This window comes from Siphateles boraxobius, unplaced genomic scaffold (assembly GCF_051911475.1).
Source record: "Siphateles boraxobius isolate OS27281-9 unplaced genomic scaffold, OSU_SipBor_1 41, whole genome shotgun sequence".
Lineage (NCBI taxonomy): Eukaryota > Metazoa > Chordata > Actinopteri > Cypriniformes > Leuciscidae > Siphateles > Siphateles boraxobius.
In genome coordinates this window covers 28,920,367-28,943,078 of record NW_027509042.1, presented here as the reverse complement: position 1 = coordinate 28,943,078, position 22,712 = coordinate 28,920,367, and the positions used below count along the sequence as shown (strand labels likewise).

General features: G+C 38.2%; 1 protein-coding gene across 5 annotated transcripts in view; it reads left to right on the top strand.

Moving 5' to 3' along the window:
* LOC143706794 (centrosomal protein of 95 kDa-like) overlaps positions 1-22,712 on the top strand; it is a 256,104-nt gene that overhangs the window by 186,598 nt on the left and 46,794 nt on the right. For 3 of the 5 annotated variants that reach the window (XM_077199099.1, XM_077199100.1, XM_077199102.1), the window contains 4 exons: positions 17,144-17,313; positions 17,683-17,757; positions 17,831-17,983; positions 21,728-21,874. In XM_077199099.1, coding sequence (XP_077055214.1) covers positions 17,144-17,313; positions 17,683-17,757; positions 17,831-17,983; positions 21,728-21,874 — 545 coding nt within the window. The remainder of the gene's footprint in view (positions 1-17,143; positions 17,314-17,682; positions 17,758-17,830; positions 17,984-21,727; positions 21,875-22,712) is intronic. The other 2 variants (XM_077199103.1, XM_077199101.1) reach the window with 1 other exon arrangement.

The following is a 22,712-nucleotide window of genomic DNA, read 5'->3' as shown; positions in this document are numbered from 1 at the left end:
GCCGCCATCTTGAACTTCCTGAAAAAGCTACTTTTTTGAACTCGTCCTAGACAGTTTGTCCGATTTGCACGCAAATTGAACCAGATCATCTTCAGGCAGTGCTGACAAAAAGTTATTAGATTCAAATTGATTTGTTAAATGGTTTTCGATAACCACTCAAACAAATTTTATGTAGCGCTTGCAAAAACAGTCGTAAGGCTGTATCTTCGCAACGGTTAATCATATTCAGTATTCACTTTGGGTGTGGTTGACTTATTTTCACGAGAGTCATCTTTTTGAGTTCCTGAATCGTTGCCGAGTCCAACGATACCAAACATGCTGGGTTTCGTCTTACGGTTTGTGTAGCGTTGCGATTTAGCGCGAAAAAAACATTTGGCTATATCTTGGAAACCGCTTGTCCGATCGAGAGAAACCACCGTCAGAAGTTTGGAATCATAGCTTGTTAACCATCTAATGCCCAAATGCCAAAATATTGATAGTAAGGGGTAGTAAAATTCAATCAAAGTCACGTGTCAGTCATTTTTGACGCGTTTTTTCATATAAATGTCTATAACTCCGAAGCGAAATTGAGATATTTTCACCAAATTTGGCACACACATGTGTGGGCTCATTCCAAGGACACATGAAAAAAATTGTGAGATTTTGCCTCTTGGTGGCGCTATAATAGAACAAAACATGAAATTCCCATTGACTTCAATACAGTTTTGTGATGTAAAATGCTATACTTAACAAATGCATTACTGTAACATTATGAAACTCAGAATTTGCCACCAGCACCATCCCCTGAAGGTACTCAAAAAATTTTGAGACAGCACCACCTGTTGGTCAAAAGTTAAAATTATATTTCCAAAAATGCTAATAAGTTTTGAAAAAATATGCCTATTGTAATGATACTGGTCTTAATAGATTCCTTGGGTCATGCCGAGAACATAGATACCAAGTTTGACGTATTTGGACGAACTTCCTGTCCGCCATCTTTATTTACTTTCAAAACCTTCTTTTTCGAACTTCTCCTAGACCATTTTCCGATTTTCGAAAAAAAAGTTATGTCGGATTTTGTCCAAAACCCACTTTTGCGAACTAGTCCCTGGTTTTTCGCCCCATCGGAAGCCACCAACCCCAATTGGCCCATAGGTGGCGCTACAGCAACCAAAAGTACTAAATTGCTCATAACTCTTAGGCCGTTGCTAGATTTAAGCAACAACAAAAAAAAGTTATGTCGGATTTTGTCCAAAACCCATTTTGCGAACTAGTCCCTGGTTTTTCGCCCGATCGGAACCAAACCAGTCTAGGCCTAGTCTAGGCCTTTGGGGAGAACCTATCAGAGTATGACCCCAATTGGCCCATAGGTGGCGCTACAGCAACCAAAAGTACTAAATTGCTCATAACTCCTAGGCCGTTGGTCCTAGTCTCAAGCTTTTTACACCACTGTGATCCTTGGCTAAATACGGACAATATGTATATCTCCGATTTCTCCAAAACCCATTTTGCGAACTAGTCCCTGGTTTTTCGCCTGATCGGAACCAAACCAGTCTAGGCCTATTCTCTGGACTCTCTAGATCAGGGGTCTCCAACACGTCGCTCGCGAGCTACCAGTAGCTCGTGGCCTGATTGGAGGTAGCTCGCCAGGGGCCGTTCACATATCGCGTCTTTTGCGCGCTCAATTTCGTTATTTCAAATGTAGGAAGCTCATAATTGAAGCGACGCGCTCATTTTTTCCAGGCGCAGTGAGATGAAAAATGCATTAGCTACTAAAACTTCTTTGCCATTGTGGAGAGCGCAGTGCATGGTTGCATAGCAACGACAGACGCCACGGGAAAATCGGACCGAATTTTACTATTAATAATAAAAGATAAGCTAATGTGCATTGTAAACGTCAGTAATTTATCTTTTTTTGACTCATTCTTTTTATAAAAATGATTAAAAGGCTGAAATATGCAAGGTTTCTTTTAATAAATCTTTTTTTGTCAAAGCTTTATTTGAACTTGTACGCTACATACTAGTAGATAACATGTCCAGTAGCCTACTCCTTTAAAATATGGCCATCATTTTTAATGTTGTTATTTTAATGTTTATGTAAACAAAAAGTGCATATTATTAATGCTAATTATATTTGTTATTGGCTGGTTTTCGACATAAAACTTATTGAATTTTATTGTGTAGTATTAGTACTTTTTGAACAGGATTCGGTGATAACCGTGATCATTTTGGTCACTATAATCATGAAATGAAATTTCCATTCCATTTCATCTCTATTTAAGATGCACTATAAAATTAACTATAATTATGTTTTGTTTTTACAGTATAATATGCAAAGTACAATTTTCTTTAAAAAAATGTATCTCTGATTCTGTTCTTATCTCTGACATTTAAGGGTGACATATATGGGCCTACAAAAACTCTGTTAGGTCTAAAACAGTTTAGATAGTTGTTAATATGAGAGTTATGAGACATTATTTAAGAGATTAAAGTATTGTATTGCATGAGTAGCTCTCGGCCACTATCTTTTTTTAAAAGTAGCTCTCAAATGAAAAAAGGTTGGAGACCCCTGCTCTAGATCAATAATTATCGAAAAAAAGTTGAAATTTTGCAATTGGGTGGCTGTAACAGGGTCATTTAGAAAAGGGGCGTGGCGAAATACAGTCAAAAGCCTATAAATCATAAATAAAAACTCAGAACTTCACAAAAATTGATGAGCATATGTGTCATAACATGGTGAAGAAGCATGCAAAGTTTCATGGAGATCGGACCATAGGTGGCGCTATAACTGTCAAAAAGGTCTCATTATTATTAGGTGTTCAAGCACGAAGTGCTGAAAACCTATTGTAATTGTAATTTGAAAAAACAACAACCCTAAAACGCATCGTGCAGCCCAAACCGTGAGGCCTAGAGACTCGAAACTTGGCCAGATGGTAGGCCACACTTTTGGGGAGAACCTATCAGAGTATGACCCCAATTGGCCCATAGGTGGCGCTACAGCAACCAAAAGTACTAAATTGCTCATAACTCCTAACTCCTAGGCCGTTGGTCCTAGCCTCAAGCTTTTTACACCACTGTGATCCTTGGCTTAATACGGACAATATGTATATCTCCGATTTCGATTTAAGCAAGAAAAAAAAAAGTTATGTCGGATTTTGTCCAAAACCCATTTTGCGAACTAGTCCCTGGTTTTTCGCCTGATCGGAACCAAACCAGTCTAGGCCTATTCTCTGGACTCTCTAGATCAATAATTATCGAAAAAAAGTTGAAATTTTGCAATTGGGTGGCTGTAACAGGGTCATTTAGAAAAGGGGCGTGGCAAAATACAGTCAAAAGCCTATAAATCATAAACAAAAACTCAGAACTTCACAAAAATTGATGAGCATATGTGTCATAACATGGTGAAGAAGCATGCAAAGTTTCATGGAGATCGGACCATAGGTGGCGCTATAACTGTCAAAAAGGTCTCATTATTATTAGGTGTTCAAGCACGAAGTGCTGAAAACCTATTGTAATTGCTATTTGAAAAAAAAAAAAAACTAAAACGCATCGTGCAGCCCAAACCGTGAGCCTAGAGACTTGAAACTTGGCCAGATGGTAGGCCACACTTTTGGGGAGAACCTATCAGAGTATGACCCCAATTGGCCCATAGGTGGTGCTACAGCAACCAAAAGTACTAAATTGCTCATAACTCCTAGGCCGTTGGTCCTAGTCTCAAGCTTTTTACACCACTGTGATCCTTGGCTTAATACGGACAATATATATATCTCCGATTTCGATTTAAACAAGAACAAAAAAAGTTATGTTGGATTTTGTCCAAAACCCATTTTGCGAACTAGTCCCTGGTTTTTCGCCTGATCGGAACCAAACCAGTCTAGGCCTATTCTCTGGACTCTCTAGATCAATAATTATCGAAAAAAAGTTGAAATTTTGCAATTGGGTGGCTGTAACAGGGTCATTTAGAAAAGGGGCGTGGCAAAATACAGTCAAAAGCCTATAAATCATAAATAAAAACTCAGAACTTCACAAAAATTGATGAGCATATGTGTCATAACATGGTGAAGAAGCATGCAAAGTTTCATGGAGATCGGACCATAGGTGGCGCTATAACTGTCAAAAAGGTCTCATTATTATTAGGTGTTCAAGCACGAAGTGCTGAAAACCTATTGTAATTGCTATTTGAAAAAAAAAAAAAAACGCATCGTGCAGCCCAAACCGTGAGGCCTAGAGACTTGAAACTTGGCCAGATGGTAGGCCACACTTTTGGGGAGAACCTATCAGAGTATGACCCCAATTGGCCCATAGGTGGCGCTACAGCAGCCAAAAGTACTAAATTTATCATAACTCCTAGGCCGTTGGTCCTAGCCTCAAGCTTTTTACACCACTGTGATCCTTGGCTTAATACGGACAATATGTATATCTCCGATTTCGATTTAAGCAAGAAAAAAAAAAGTTATGTCGGATTTTGTCCAAAACCCATTTTGCGAACTAGTCCCTGGTTTTTCGCCTGATCGGAACCAAACCAGTCTAGGCCTATTCTCTGGACTCTCTAGATCAATAATTATCGAAAAAAAGTTGAAATTTTGCGGCTGTAACAGGGTCATTTAGAAAAGGGGCGTGGCAAAATACAGTCAAAAGCCTATAAATCATAAACAAAAACTCAGAACTTCACAAAAATTGATGAGCATATGTGTCATAACATGGTGAAGAAGCATGCAAAGTTTCATGGAGATCGGACCATAGGTGGCGCTATAACTGTCAAAAAGGTCTCATTATTATTAGGTGTTCAAGCACGAAGTGCTGAAAACCTATTGTAATTGCTATTTGAAAATAAAAAAAAACTAAAACGCATCGTGCAGCCCAAACCGTGAGCCTAGAGACTTGAAACTTGGCCAGATGGTAGGCCACACTTTTGGGGAGAACCTATCAGAGTATGACCCCAATTGGCCCATAGGTGGTGCTACAGCAACCAAAAGTACTAAATTGCTCATAACTCCTAGGCCGTTGGTCCTAGTCTCAAGCTTTTTACACCACTGTGATCCTTGGCTTAATACGGACAATATATATATCTCCGATTTCGATTTAAACAAGAACAAAAAAAGTTATGTTGGATTTTGTCCAAAACCCATTTTGCGAACTAGTCCCTGGTTTTTCGCCTGATCGGAACCAAACCAGTCTAGGCCTATTCTCTGGACTCTCTAGATCAATAATTATCGAAAAAAAGTTGAAATTTTGCAATTGGGTGGCTGTAACAGGGTCATTTAGAAAAGGGGCGTGGCAAAATACAGTCAAAAGCCTATAAATCATAAATAAAAACTCAGAACTTCACAAAAATTGATGAGCATATGTGTCATAACATGGTGAAGAAGCATGCAAAGTTTCATGGAGATCGGACCATAGGTGGCGCTATAACTGTCAAAAAGGTCTCATTATTATTAGGTGTTCAAGCACGAAGTGCTGAAAACCTATTGTAATTGCTATTTGAAAAAAAAAAAAACTAAAACGCATCGTGCAGCCCAAACCGTGAGGCCTAGAGACTTGAAACTTGGCCAGATGGTAGGCCACACTTTTGGGGAGAACCTATCAGAGTATGACCCCAATTGGCCCATAGGTGGCGCTACAGCAGCCAAAAGTACTAAATTTATCATAACTCCTAGGCCGTTGGTCCTAGCCTCAAGCTTTTTACACCACTGTGATCCTTGGCTTAATACGGACAATATGTATATCTCCGATTTCGATTTAAGCAAGAACAAAAAAAGTTATGTCGGATTTTGTCCAAAACCCATTTTGCGAACTAGTCCCTGGTTTTTCGCCTGATCGGAACCAAACCAGTCTAGGCCTATTCTCTGGACTCTCTAGATCAATAATTATCGAAAAAAAGTTGAAATTTTGCAATTGGGTGGCTGTAACAGGGTCATTTAGAAAAGGGGCATGGCAAAATACAGTCAAAAGCCTATAAATAATAAATAAAAACACAGAACTTCACAAAAATTGATGAGCATATGTGTCATAACATGGTGAAGAAGCATGCAAAGTTTCATGGAGATCGGACCATAGGTGGCGCTATAACTGTCAAAAAGGTCTCATTATTATTAGGTGTTCAAGCACGAAGTGCTGAAAACCTATTGTAATTGCTATTTGATAAAAACAGCAACCCTAAAACGCATCGTGCAGCCCAAACCGTGAGGCCTAGAGACTTGAAACTTGGCCAGATGGTAGGCCACACTTTTGGGGAGAACCTATCAGAGTATGACCCCAATTGGCCCATAGGTGGCACTACAGCAGCCAAAAGTACTAAATTGATCATAACTCCTAGGCCGTTGGTCCTAGCTTCAAGCTTTTTACACCACTGTGATCCTTGGCTTAATACGGACAATATGTATATCTCCGATTTCGATTTAAGCAAGAACAAAAAAAAGTTATGTCGGATTTTGTCCAAAACCCATTTTGCGAACTAGTCCCTGGTTTTTCGCCCGATCGAAACCAAACCAGTCTAGGCCTATTCTCTGGACTCTCTAGATCAATAATTATCGAAAAAAAGTTGAAATTTTGCAATTGGGTGGCTGTAACAGGGTCATTTAGAAAAGGGGCGTGGCAAAATACAGTCAAAAGCCTATAAATCATAAATAAAAACTCAGAACTTCACAAAAATTGATGAGCATATGTGTCATAACATGGTGAAGAAGCATGCAAAGTTTCATGGAGATCGGACCATAGGTGGCGCTATAACTGTCAAAAAGGTCTCATTATTATTAGGTGTTCAAGCACGAAGTGCTGAAAACCTATTGTAATTGTAATTTGAAAAAAAAAACAACCCTAAAACGCATCGTGCAGCCCAAACCGTGAGGCCTAGAGACTTGAAACTTGGCCAGATGGTAGGCCACACTTTTGGGGAGAACCTATCAGAGTATGACCCCAATTGGCCCATAGGTGGCGCTACAGCAACCAAAACTACTAGTAACTAGTCCCTGGTTTTTCGCCTGATCGGAACCAAACCAGTCTAGGCCTATTCTCTGGACTCTCTAGATCAATAATTATCGAAAAAAAGTTGAAATTTTGCAATTGGGTGGCTGTAACAGGGTCATTTAGAAAAGGGGCATGGCAAAATACAGTCAAAAGCCTATAAATAATAAATAAAAACACAGAACTTCACAAAAATTGATGAGCATATGTGTCATAACATGGTGAAGAAGCATGCAAAGTTTCATGGAGATCGGACCATAGGTGGCGCTATAACTGTCAAAAAGGTCTCATTATTATTAGGTGTTCAAGCACGAAGTGCTGAAAACCTATTGTAATTGCTATTTGAAAAAAAAAAAAACTAAAACGCATCGTGCAGCCCAAACCGTGAGGCCTAGAGACTTGAAACTTGGCCAGATGGTAGGCCACACTTTTGGGGAGAACCTATCAGAGTATGACCCCAATTGGCCCATAGGTGGCGCTACAGCAATCAAAAGTACTAAATTGCTCATAACTCCTAGGCCGTTGGTCCTAGTCTCAAGCTTTTTACACCACTGTGATCCTTGGCTTAATACGGACAATATGTATATCTCCGATTTCGATTTAAGCAAGAACAAAAAAAGTTATGTCGGATTTTGTCCAAAACCCATTTTGCGAACTAGTCCCTGGTTTTTCGCCTGATCGGAACCAAACCAGTCTAGGCCTATTCTCTGGACTCTCTAGATCAATAATTATCGAAAAAAAGTTGAAATTTTGCAATTGGGTGGCTGTAACGGTCATTTAGAAAAGGGGCATGGCAAAATACAGTCAAAAGCCTATAAATAATAAATAAAAACACAGAACTTCACAAAAATTGATGAGCATATGTGTCATAACATGGTGAAGAAGCATGCAAAGTTTCATGGAGATCGGACCATAGGTGGCGCTATAACTGTCAAAAAGGTCTCATTATTATTAGGTGTTCAAGCACGAAGTGCTGAAAACCTATTGTAATTGCTATTTGATAAAAACAGCAACCCTAAAACGCATCGTGCAGCCCAAACCGTGAGGCCTAGAGACTTGAAACTTGGCCAGATGGTAGGCCACACTTTTGGGGAGAACCTATCAGAGTATGACCCCAATTGGCCCATAGGTGGCACTACAGCAGCCAAAAGTACTAAATTGATCATAACTCCTAGGCCGTTGGTCCTAGCTTCAAGCTTTTTACACCACTGTGATCCTTGGCTTAATACGGACAATATGTATATCTCCGATTTCGATTTAAGCAAGAACAAAAAAAAGTTATGTCGGATTTTGTCCAAAACCCATTTTGCGAACTAGTCCCTGGTTTTTCGCCCGATCGGAACCAAACCAGTCTAGGCCTATTCTCTGGACTCTCTAGATCAATAATTATCGAAAAAAAGTTGAAATTTTGCAATTGGGTGGCTGTAACAGGGTCATTTAGAAAAGGGGCGTGGCAAAATACAGTCAAAAGCCTATAAATCATAAATAAAAACTCAGAACTTCACAAAAATTGATGAGCATATGTGTCATAACATGGTGAAGAAGCATGCAAAGTTTCATGGAGATCGGACCATAGGTGGCGCTATAACTGTCAAAAAGGTCTCATTATTATTAGGTGTTCAAGCACGAAGTGCTGAAAACCTATTGTAATTGCTATTTGAAAAAAAAAAAAACTAAAACGCATCGTGCAGCCCAAACCGTGAGGCCTAGAGACTTGAAACTTGGCCAGATGGTAGGCCACACTTTTGGGGAGAACCTATCAGAGTATGACCCCAATTGGCCCATAGGTGGCGCTACAGCAACCAAAACTACTAGTAACTAGTCCCTGGTTTTTCGCCTGATCGGAACCAAACCAGTCTAGGCCTATTCTCTGGACTCTCTAGATCAATAATTATCGAAAAAAAGTTGAAATTTTGCAATTGGGTGGCTGTAACAGGGTCATTTAGAAAAGGGGCATGGCAAAATACAGTCAAAAGCCTATAAATAATAAATAAAAACTCAGAACTTCACAAAAATTGATGAGCATATGTGTCATAACATGGTGAAGAAGCATGCAAAGTTTCATGGAGATCGGACCATAGGTGGCGCTATAACTGTCAAAAAGGTCTCATTATTATTAGGTGTTCAAGCACGAAGTGCTGAAAACCTATTGTAATTGCTATTTGAAAAAAAAAAACCTAAAACGCATCGTGCAGCCCAAACCGTGAGGCCTAGAGACTTGAAACTTGGCCAGATGGTAGGCCACACTTTTGGGGAGAACCTATCAGAGTATGACCCCAATTGGCCCATAGGTGGCGCTACAGCAATCAAAAGTACTAAATTGCTCATAACTCCTAGGCCGTTGGTCCTAGTCTCAAGCTTTTTACACCACTGTGATCCTTGGCTTAATACGGACAATATGTATATCCGATTTCGATTTAAGCAAGAACAAAAAAAGTTATGTTGGATTCTGTCCAAAACCCATTTTGCGAACTAGTCCCTGGTTTTTCGCCTGATCGGAACCAAACCAGTCTAGGCCTATTCTCTGGACTCTCTAGATCAATAATTATCGAAAAAAAGTTGAAATTTTGCAATTGGGTGGCTGTAACAGGGTCATTTAGAAAAGGGGTGTGGCAAAATACAGTCAAAAGCCTATAAATCATTCTCTGGACTCTAGATCAATAATTATCGGAAAAAAAGTTGAACTTCTGCATTTGGATGACTTTAATAAGGTCACTTCATAATGTGGCCTTGACCAAGTGTCCCCGAAAGCCTATATCTTTTCAATGAATGCTCAGATCTTCTTAAAAACAAGTCAGAACATGTGCCATATGACTCCAAACAATCATGAAAAATTTCCATCAGATCGGACAAAATTTGCCTCTATAACAGTTAAAAAGGAGAGAATTAAATGAATATAATAGCATATTAAGCCAATAAGTAGTATTTTACTGCCCCCTGCTTTTTAAAATATGAATTATACTTGAGTAGTGTGACAAAATTACTATTTAGACTTTATGAAGTTACTATTTTAACATTTACAATCACATTAAGTCAAATTTAATCTATTGATGTATCACTATTGACAATTCTGTCACATTGACAAATGTGAATCCTGAATGAGACTTTAAATGTCTGTATCTACAACAGAATGTGTGTCTAGTCCTATGTTTCTGAATAAATTTGGAATAATCTGATTCATAGTTTGCAAAAACATTTATGAAATACCATTCAAATATATTTTCATAATGTGTGTGTGTGTGTGTGTGTGTGTGTGTGTGTGTGTGTGTGTGTGTGTGTGTGTGTGTGTGTGTGTGTCTGTGTGTGTGTGTGTGTGTGTGTGTGTGTGTGTGTGTGTGTGTGTGTGTGTGTGTGTAAGCTTGCATAAAGGAGTTAAAATGGAAAAACTGGTTTGCTTTAGTGCAGAATACTGGTGAAAAATCAAGCCTGTCAAAATGAAAGTGGCCAGCAGAGGGCAGTAGAAGACCACTTATTGGCTCATTCTACTTATTAATGAAGTCTTTTAACAGGTGCATTCATATTTAGACACCATAAAATCACTTGTATAACAATTACTATTATAACATAATCATATTTTGTCAGAGTTTATCACTTCATTTGTACTGACACTTCACATCAATGCTAGCAATGTGGTAAATCATGATAAACTATGGTAAATCATGCTAGAATCATGGTACTCTATGTCAGTGTTGGGAACCCTAATCAAACACAGCTGATTCAACTCATCAGCTCATAATCACACAGGTTAATGAGCTGATGAGTTGAAACAGATGTGATTGATTAGAGAGACAGAGAAAACGGGTCCTTCAGGACAGGTTTGGGAACCACTGCTCTATGGTAAATCATCCTAGAACGTAGTAAATCATACTAGAACGTGGTAAATCATGGTAAATCATCCTAGATTCATGGTAAATCATACTGGAACATGGTAAATAATGAAAAATCACACTAAAATGTGGTATATCATGGTAAATCATGCTAAAACATGGTCTATTCCATCTATGATGTCAGTGGTTAAATGCTTGCTACATAAAACTTAATGTCTTTTGATGCTTGTGTGGTTAAAAATCTTAAATGCCCTAACTGCTTGAACAACGCTAAATGCTTCTTGCAGCTTTAATTATTATTAGGTGTTCAAGCACGAAGTGCTGAAAACCTATTGTATTTGTACTGATTTTTATTACTATTAGGTGTTCAAGCACGGAATGCTGAAAACCCATTGTATTTGTACTGATTTTTATTATTAGGTGTTCAAGCACGAAGTGCTGAAAACCTATTGTATTTGTACTGATTTTTCTTATTAGGCGTTCAAGCACGAAGTGCTGAAAAACTATTGTAATTGTACTGATTTTTATTATTAATATTAGGTGTTCAAGCACGAAGTGCTGAAAACCTATTGTATTTGTACCGATTTTTATTATTATTATTCTTCTGCCGTAAAACACATCGTGCAGACCAAACCGTAAGTGCTAGAGACTTGATATTTGGGATTAAGGTAGCACAGAAATCGAGGAGAGGTTGAGAGAGTATGAGCCTGATTGGCCCATAGGTGGCGCTATAGCAACCAAAAGCGTGAAACTGCTCATAACTCCTAGACCGTATGTCCTAGATTCAAGTGTCTTATATCATTGGAGGCTGGAGGCCTGAAGAACAAAACGTTTATCTCCGATTTCATTTCCGGTATTCAAATTGTTCCGCCATTTTGAATTTTGTCAAAAAACTACTTTTGCAAACTAGTCCCTGGGTTTTCGCCCGATCGGAACCAAACCAGTGCAGAAATGTTCTCTGGAGTCTGAATATGAATAATTATCAAAAAAAAGTAGAAATTTCGATTCCCGGTCGCTAGGGGGCGATAGCTTTGCGGCCGATATGGCCGCCATCGGCCAATGAAGTTTGAGCACCTATGAGACGAGGTTAACGGAGGCCGATCGGAACGAAACTCGATGGGCGTGTTCTACTCATGGCCCAAGAGGTCTGTAAGAGTTTTGAAAGAAATCGGCCACTAGTTGGCGCTAACGAGTTTTACGGCTCTGTAATCACGTGGTGTTGCACAAATCCCCATAATATGCATATCATTTGATAGATCTCCTCATGATGAACAACTTTGCCTCCAGTACCATTGCTGTCAATCAAATCGTTCATTAAATATTCACGAATATGTTAAAAAAACTATTTTTGCGAACTAGTCCCTGGTTTTTCGCCCGATTGGAACCAGACCAGTCTAGGACAACTCTCTGTACTCTCTAGATCAATAATTATCGAAAAAAAGTTGAACTTTTGCATTTTTCGTATGGCTATAACAGGGTCATTAAGAAAAGGGGTGTGTCAAAACACACTCAAAAGCCTATACATCATAAATAAAAACTCAGAACTTAACAAAAATTGGTAAGCACATGTGACATAATATCATGAACAAGCATGCAAAGTTTTATGGAGATCGGACCATAGGTGGCGCTATAACTGTTGAAAAGCTTCAACAGCTGTAAATGGTCTTTCCCATCTATTATGTCAGTGTTTAAATGTATGCTAAATAAAACTTAATGTCTTTTGATGCTTTTGTGCTTAACGGCCTTAAGGCGAGACACGGCAGGCAAAAACATCGTTTTTTTCTCACTGGTCAATTTTGAGATTTTGGGCTATTTGTCTTTAATAACATGTTGTCTTTCAAACTTGTGCTGAAAAAAAGTCCAAAATACACATTTAGGTCTTTATTTTACTACACTTTGTCTGTTTGCGTGTGTAGATTTCGCATAAATTCAACAAAAGTTTGCGTTCTAAATCATCCTGCTGCTCCGCGATCGCTGTCTGCACCCTGTCATCACACACACCGTTAGAAAGCTCTCTCTCTCTCCTTTGCAACGCTATCGGATCCAAATATGGTAATTTCCTGTTTATCAGCAACCAATCGTGAAAGTAAAACGGGCGATTTAACTTGAAATGCGCACCTCATTGGCTGATGCCAATTTCTGACAACGTGATTTGTTCAGAATCGTCACGTGACGCGTTCTGACATTATATACATGCATCACATATATACAATACTTTACACACTATTTATACAAAACAATTATATTACACAACACATTTCAGTTTTTGTATAATATAATTACTATATAATACTAAACAAATCTGTTATTGTGGGATCCTAAAGTGGTTGTGTGTCCCTCAGGCAGATTCATATTCACATGTGTGATGGACTGTTGATGTGTGTTTTTGATGTTTTGAGTGTTGTTTTGGATGTTATGATCAGTGATGGATGAAGCAATGATGAGTTTTGGATGTTAAACAGTGTGATACATTGATTTTACATGGACCTAAAGCATATTTTGTCTGTAATTCATGGCTTTCAATAGAAATTAGTGGAATTTTGCCATAAAAATCTTTAAAGGCCGTTTTCTCAAAATGAGTTTTTTCCTACACTCCTCGTGACGATTTTCCACTTCTGTAGCACCTACATACACCAAACTTTACAGTCCTATTCCTAACTATATTGTGAAGGTTTGTTCAGAGGGTTTTGTTGATATATCATTCTTGGCCTGATTTATATGACATTTTATGCCTAAAAATAGGGCGGAAATAATTTTTTTAAGGCTATTGGCAGTATTTTCTGATTTACAGGGTAACAAAAGGAGATATTCATAAATCCCTTCTGTAAATGTCTTTTCATTGAATATATCAAAAAAATGCAAAAATAATTTTGAACCTTGTTTTTTTCATCTTCAAAAAACGTCACTTCAAAATATATGCAAATTAGTGCATATTTAATTAGATATAGCCTGATTAGCATATTTAAACATAAAATTACAGAAAACTTTGCAATACATTTTTTTCTCCTATTCATGCAAGTAATCAACTGGTAAAGTTTCATAGTAATATCTGTACGTTAACATTTTTATCCTATTCACCTGTAGTGTCTCGTCTTAAAGGCCTTAACTGCTTGAACACCGCTAAATGCTGCTTGCAGCTTTAATTATTCTTCTTCTTCTTCCGACTGGGCGTCTATGGCAGCCCATAGAACAGTTTGCGGGAAAGCTGTTTTGGTTTGACATTCTGATAGAGGACAGTACCAACATTAAATACACCAATTTTGGTGTCTCTAACTCATTCCCTCTAGCACCACCACCTGTCCAAAATTTCACTTTTATTATACTAATAACTTGTGAACCGTAAGGCCTATCAACAAAATTATTTTTTCCTGATTCCGGAGCTCATGGCGATTTGATTGCACCCATTGACGTCATTTTCCGTCACAAAAATATGGCCGCCATTTTGAAATGTTCAAAAAATCTACTTTTTCGAACTCGTCCTAGACGGTTTGTCCGATTTTCACCAAAATTGCACCATATCATCTTCAGGCAGTGGGGACCAAAAATCTTGGAATTCAAGTTGATTCGTCAAACCGTTTTCGATAAACACACAAACAAGTTTTACATATCGCTTGTGAAAACAGACGTAAGGCTGTATCTCCGCAACGCTTTATCGTATTAAGACCAAACTTGGTACATGTCATCACAAGCATTACCTGAGGCTACATGCTGCGTTTCGGCGCAGTGCCCCCTACTGGTCCGGAGATACAGAAAATGGCTATTTTTGCTTTTAACTTCTGAATGGTTTGTTCAAAAATCATCAAAGTGGTCTTGTTAGATTCAGGGCATCACGTCGAGTCGAGCGATATTCCAATTTTCCAATCGGCCATTTTGGCTGCCACCTAGTGGTAAAATGTATTTTTCGTGAATTTTATGGATTTCGTGACGATAGACGAAACCGTTTTCGTATACCGCAGCAGCAAAGTTGAGGCATGCTGCCAAAATGACTATTAACTCTATCTCTGCAATGCCTTCACATTTTGACACCTTACTTTGTATGTGTCATTGTCACCTCACTCTGACCACATCAAATTGATTTCATAGCTGCGCCACCTATTTGTCGAAAGTGATAAACCTTTAAATCATCTTAAAAGTTACTGTATATATGATTTTTCAACCATTATGCCAAAATTCATCTTTAAATGTCTTTAATTGCTCCTTGCTGCAGTTGGTCTGAAACTCACAGCCATGTTGGCTATCATGTCGTCGTCTTTGTGCTTGGCCCCGGTAATGGCTGCTTGCAGCTATATTTTGTATTATTATTATTATTATTATTCCGACTGGGCGTCTATGGCAGCCCATAGAACCGTTTGTGGGAAAGTTGTTTTGCTATATTGTTATCTTTATAGTTATCATTCTTGGTGTGAACAGGCCTTAAGTGCTGTCAAGTCCCAGTTACTCTAGCAATGTGCAAGTTCTTTTTTTTTTTAATAGGCAGAATAGAATAGAATAGAATAGAATAGAATAGAATAGAATAGAAAAAGATGCACCTTTGGCGGTTTTTAAGTAATGAGTCTAGGGCTGGAGAGCCAGTGGTTGTTCTGTAGGCAAACATCAATGCCATGAATTTGATGCGAGCGACAATTGGCAACCAGTGCAAGTTTACGAGGATAGGTGTGACGTGCACTCTCTTTGGCTTGTTAAAGACCACTCTTGCTGCAGCATTCTGTGTGGCAGCGTTAAGCGTTTTCCAATAGAAAACATCATAAAGAAAACGCTTAACATGGCTTATTGCATAAAGACAGTGATATTAAAAGATTCAATATACACCTTGTTAATAAAGCATACCAAACAGACATGCAGATGCAGACACATTAAGCATTTTCTAAATAAAGGCTTTCCATGGGGGAGAAAACTCTTAACATAAAAGTATTGTCTTTCCATTTTGTTTTCAGTCCCATTGTCTTAGCAGTATATGGTTATCCCTGGTTGTTGTTTTAGTACATTAATCCACGTAAAGCGTTTTAGAATGTGCAAGTGACGCTGTCGTAATGCATTGCTTTCGATGAGAATTGAGAAACATTTCATGTCAAACCTCCACTGAGGCAAAGGGCATGGCTATTTTGTCTTTATTAAAATTATATTTGGGGTATAAGTTTATCATCATGACATATGTTGGGGTATTTTCAATTTGAACATCCAGCTTCATCTAGCGTAGCCTATAGTCTATGAAGCGACTCCTAAACCTTTACACGATTCCTAAACCTTTACAATTTCTCGAAATAAAACAATATGAAATGCCTAACAGCCAAAATAATTTAATTTAGTCGTTTTGGCCATTATTCTTATAAAACAGAGTGAAATGCAAAGGGACGGTATCAACACCACAAGCTCGATAATGTGTTGGAGCGCTAAACAAGAGGCTGGTTTTAGAAATAGTAATGTTTAGGTTGAAATATAAATGTTAAAAAAAAAAAATTTAATGAATTGGAATGTAAATTAATGAATGTCATCTTTTTAGGCATTTTGATGCGTCATTCTATTGACGCTAGAAGAAAAGGCTCTAGAGTGCGCTTTTTAGAGTGCCTTTTTAGCGTCTGTGTATTGATTCAAAAACCCTAGAAATTAAATTTACCATAAATACATTTTTAAAACAAGTTGTATATAATTTGTTATTTTTAATAAAATAATAATCTTGTATAAGGACAATTAGCTTGTATCTGCTAATTCTATTAAGCGGTATAAAAAAAAAAGAAGAAACCACATCTTCCATATTTCATTTTTGGTTAAAAAAAGGAAAAAGTACACGGACCTAAAAGAGCACAAACCTATGATAAGGTAATTACAGATATCAAAAAATGTCAGGGTTGTCATCTCATAATTATAGTATTTACATCATGACATGAATTAAGTGACATACGTTTCAATCCAAATGTGGATTGTAACTTACTATACAGTATGCAATTTTTGATGCAGCTAGAATGCAACAGTTGGGTTCCGGAAGTAAAAAGTCCATTCATTTTATCCATAGGGAAATTTATTGTTAACAATAACTTGTGAATTTATAATTTTATAGCTGGACCACCATCACAGAGCTGAAAGTGTTTAAGCGGAACAATTTTATTAGGGAGAAAATGGATGTCTTTCATTTAACCCTTCACATTCCAGCACAAACTTAAATGCATGCTTTCAGTCGACTGTGGAGGGGAAGAGTTTAAGCGGACTAAATGTTTGGAGAAGTCCAGCATACATCACCAGTTTTGAGAGTGGAGTTTTCACTAGAAGATTGAGTTGTCATTTTGATTAAACATTACAAGGTCAAAAAATAGTACACAGAAAGTGTCCTTGTAAACATTTTAACAATTTGCTTCATATGTTTTTTACATTTTACCTAGTGAGAGTGAAGGAGAACAATCTTCTTCCCATTCTGCTGGATGAGTTTCCGCAGGTGCAGCTCTCTCCTCACACTCTGTCCCGCATGTGGAAACAACAGCTTAGACAGACTGACCAGCTCAACTCCTCCAAAAACCAGAGCAGACACACACTTCCCAAACGTTTAAACCAAGTGAGAGATCTTACACACAAACAGTTTTTATTGCCCATTAGGCTGCTAAATTTGAATTCAGTAGTTTATTGGCCCGTTTACATTTAGAATTATCAGAATACTGTCAGCATGCTAATTAAAGCACTGTCTATATAATAACAAAAATAAAAATGACTAAAAGTAATATAGATATAGATAGATGGACAGACAGACAGATAGACTTGTGCACTATATTTCAAGCCTTTTGAAACATTAAAACGGCATAATGTTTTCTCAAAAGTTAATGTATGTTAATTTTAAATTGTCTTGGCTAACCACTTCTAATCAGTGTGCCCAGGTCCACAGGTTTCAGCACTGAATGCAATGGGTTTACTTGTTTTGTTTTTGTAGCTGGAAGAAGCTCAGAAAAGACATGATATGCTGATGCAGATCATCCGCAAAGAACAGGAACACAGCAGTCGTCTGGTAAGAGCAGACTCTTAAAGACACAATCACACAAAATTAAAAGATCTCAATGAATCTGAATCTTATGTTTCAGAGAGTGTTCAGAGAGAGGATCCAACAGCAGAAGTTTGCTCAGAATAAGCTGAGAGAACAGCGACAACAGTTTGCTCGTGCTAAAAAATATTACAGCATCTATCACATTCAGCTACGTGCCAATCTGATGCAAGCAAAGACACAAGAAGAGCGAGTAAGTCCCAAATTCACACCTACTATTACTGATGCTAGCTAAAACACACCTGTGCACACAGTGAAGACTCAAGAGGCTGCTCAGAATCCTGCCGTGCTGCTCCTGTTAATAGTATGACAGTTTGAAAAAAAGTCCATGCCACATGTAAGAAAATTGCATAATACAGTCATGTCCAAAAGTATTGGCAGTGACATAAGTTTCCTGCTTCACAAAGTTTGCGGTTTCAATATTTGTAGATTATTTTTTCACATGTTTGATTTTTAATTTTTAATTTGAATTTATTTATTTTAAAAGGGACAATGCACATTTTTAAATATTTTCTGTGGTATGTTTCTGTGGTATGTTGGAAAATATTTTTTTTAAAAATTGCAAAAACATTCAATATATGCAATGAGTCAATATTTACAGTGTTGAGTGTTGAGCCTTCTCCATATCATCTGCAATTCGACCTGGCATGCTGGATATCAGCTTCAGGGCCAAATCCTGAGTGATGGCGATCCATTTTTGCCATATTAGTTGTCAAGTCAAGTCATCCTCATTTATATAGCGCTTTTAACAATGTAGATTGTTTCAAAACAGCTTTACAGAGATAAACATATAATTTAAGGTAACAGAGATTGGTTTAGTTTTATAGTGGTTCTTGAAAAATGTTTTTTCCAGCTAAAGTTAGTTTTGATTGATTCACTTCCGTCTAAATGATCATTTGTTATTAAATTAGGGGCCGCTAAGACGACACCGTTCTCTCTAAACAGACTTTAGACGTGAACCTGTGATAGACGCTGATGGCGTTCACATGCGCATTAAGAATTTATTCTATGGTTATGTGCGTTTGAATATATGTGCGCAGGTTTGTAATTCCTTACAAACCATGCCTAAACAAACTACTTGTCTTGTCTATAAATTTTGATGCAGAATTTTATTTTATCTTATCACTTTGGGTAGGTACGCGAACTGAAAAATTCCACAACGCCTTATCTGTAGAGTGGTATAGGGATCCTCCATAGGGAGAGGCTAGTTGGCACTTCAGCACTGCATTGTCATCAGGTCCAGGCGAAAGTCCTTCGTCAGATCTGGAAACGGCCTGGATCCGGCAGGCTGCGGGAAAACCTCGGGATAAACAAAGACACTACAATTAGCGTAGATGCCATTCTTCTTATGATGTAACGAGTACATCAGGATTTAAGGGAAGTGTTCCCAGTTCCGGCTGACCTAATCTAAGCTGCCTAATATTGAATTATAGAAGTCTATAGAGTGTTATGTGAATGCTAGGTCAAAGAGATGTGTTTTTAGTCTAGCTTTGAACTGACAGACTGTGTCTGCTTCCCGGACAATGTTAGGAAGATTGTTCCAAAGTTTTGGTGCTAAATAGGAAAAGGATCTACCGCCAGCAGTCGATTTAGATATTCTAGGTATTATCAACTGGCCAGAACTTTGAGATCGCAATAGACGTGAAGGACTATAATGCGTTAAGAGCTCGCTCAAGTACTGGGGAGATAAACCATTTAGTGCTTTGTAAGTAATCAGCAATATTTTAAAATGTATACGATGTTTAATAGGGAGCCATTGCAGTGTTGACAGAACCGGGCTAATATGGTCGTACTTCCTGGTTCTGGTAAGAACTCTAGCGGCTGCGTTTTGAACTAGCTGTAGTTTGTTTATTAAGCGTGCAGGGCAACCACCCAGTAGAGCATTACAATAATCTAGCCTTGATGTCATGAACGCATGAACTAGTTGTTCCGCATTTGTCAATGAGAGCATATGACGTAATTTAGACATATTTTTAAGATGGAAAAATGCGGTTTTACAGACACTAGACACGTGACTTTCAAATGAAAGATTGGTATCAAAGAGCACACCCAGCTTCCTAACTGACGACGAAGACTTAACAGAGCAGCCATCAAGTGTTAGACGGTATTCTAGGTTATTAAGTGTGGAAGTTTTTTGTCCAATAATTAGAATCTCTGTTTTTTCAGAATTTAGTAGTAGGAAATTACTAGTCATCCAGTTTTTTATATCAACTATGCATTCCGATAATTTTGTGAATTGGTGAGTTTCGTTAGGTTTGGAAGAAATATAGAGCTGCGTATCATCAGCATAACAGTGAAAGCTAATTCCATGTTTCCTAATGATATCTCCTAAAGGTAGCATGTACAGAGTGAACAGCAGCGGTCCTAGTACTGAGCCTTGTGGCACGCCATACTTGTGATCGATAAGACATCTCTTCATTTACTGCTACAAACTGATAGAGGTCAGATAAATATGATTTAAACCATGCTAATGCAATTCCACTAATGCCAACATAGTTTTCTAGTCTATTTAAGAGAATGTTGTGGTCAATGGTGTCAAATGCAGCACTAAGATCAAGTAACACTAAAAGAGAGATACAACCAGGATCGGATGATAAGAGCAAATCATTTGTGACTCTAATGAGAGCTGTCTCAGTGCTATGGTGCGGTCTAAATCCTGACTGGAGATCCTCGCAGATATAATTTCTTTCAAGAAAGGAACACCGTTGTGAAGATACTGCTTTTTCTAATATCTTTGGTAGAAAAGGTAGATTTGAGATCGGCCTGTAATTGACTAATTCTGTAGGATCAAGTTGCGTTTTTTTAACAAGCGGTTTAATCAAAGCCAGCTTAAAGGTTTTTGGTACGTAGAGGACGAATTAATGATGTTAAGAAGAGGATCTATGACTTCTGGAAGCATCTCTTTCAGTAGTTTAGTCAGTGTAGTGTAGTGGCTAGTGTAGTCAAGTCTCCAAGTAATGCTACAAGAATCTCTGATAGCTTGCTCATGACCTTCGACCAAAAGTGTTAAACGTTGGCATAGCTAAAAGGCATGCAATTATTATCAACATAAGGGCAGTGTGTATATTTATTGTTCTTTATATATCCTATCTGGAGTTATGATGAAGTCAGCTGAATTGTTACTATTGCATGACATAGAGTATGTTACTGTAGACTGTTTTCCTGTTGATATGTTCTGTGTCAGTAGTCAATTTCAGAAAAAGAACCTGCTATTGACTTGTGTGTGAACTGTGAATGTAAAAAAATTAATTTATATATACAGTAGGTAGTCAACCAGAATGTCTATTACCAACGTCGCAAGGCCACGGAACTAAATACAACCCAGTCACATGTGTTTCTCTTTCGCAAAATCACTATCAGGTGGCGCAAAAGGGGAGGTTTGGCACCATTGCTCAATAAGGCTGGAATTGTTACATTTTCACTTGTAAGAAGATAAAATAATGAAAAAAAATACTGGTAATAATAATAATCCGTGTATCATTCGTTCAGTCCTGTTTTCATTTAATATTGAAAGTAGAAAAATGAGAAAACAGTTCCTTTTTCATTTTTCTCAAAGAAACGTAAAACAAGATTTCAGCTTGATTTTCGTTTTTCGTTCTGAGGTAGAAAAATGAATAAACAGCTTGAATATTCGATTTCTACACGTGGGCGAGAATGAAACGCCCCTTTCCTCTGATTTGTCAGCCGAAGATCAAACTGTGTCTCATCAGTCCTTCCTCGGTAGCGCACAGCAGAATAAGAGTCCTCCGCTGCTGATGATGTGCGGATTCTTAACTCATTTATTGCAACTACATTTCATCTTTTTCTCATCAAACAACCAGACTAACGAATGGCTCGACACAACCCGTACCGGGGAAGAGACACATTTTTTTGCTTTTTTGAGAGCTTGTCCTGTAAATCATTTAATGAACAGAATTTTTTTTGTTTGTTTATTCAGAACCTCAAGCTGATCTTTGAAGAAGGATTGGAAAGGCAGAAGGCTCATCTGAGAGAGCAGCGAGCATACAGTAAAGAACTGCTTCAGGAGAACTACCGCAAATACCAAGATGAGATCGAGGCCATGGAGAACTACTACAAAGACCAGGTAAAAACAGTATGTGGGGCTCCTCCCATGAAACCCATAGCATACTGTGTGTGTGTAGCATTCAGCTTGTCTTTAAAGTCACCATGAAATCAGTAGCAAACCACAATAATCCAATCTATTCCAGGTTTGCTATATCAAGTCCTGTCCTATATTTTTCAATAGAGAATAAACGACTTATGCAACTTCTGAAAAAATTAGCATATTTCATCCGACCAATAAAAGAAGTGTTTTAAATACAAAAAAAGTCAACCTTCAAATAATTATGTTCAGTTATGCACTCAATACTTGGTTGGGAATCCTTTTGCCGAAATGACTGCTTCAATGCGGCGTGGCATGGAGGCAATCAGCCTGTGGCACTGCTGAGGTGTAATGGAGGCCCAGGATGCTTCGATAGCGGGCTTAAGCTCATCCAGAGTGTTGGGTCTTGCGTCTCTCAACTTTCTCTTCACAATATCCCACAGATTCTCTATGGGTTTCAGGTCAGGAGAGTTGGCAGGCCAATTGAGCACAGTAATACCATGGTCAGTAAACCATTTACCAGAGGTTTTGGCACTGTGAGCAGGTGCCAGGTCGTGCTGAAAAATGAAATCTTCATCTCCATAAAGCTTTTCAGCAGATGGAACCATGAAGTGCTCCAAAATCTCCTGATAGCTAGCTGCATTGACCCTGCCCTTGATAAAACACAGCGGACCAACACCAGCAGCTGACTGTGGGTACTTGAAACTGGACTTCGGGCATTTTGGCATTTCCTTCTCCCCAGTCTACCTCCAGACTCTGGCACCTTGATTTCCAAATGACATGCAAAATTTGCTTTCATCCGAAAAAAGTACTTTGGACC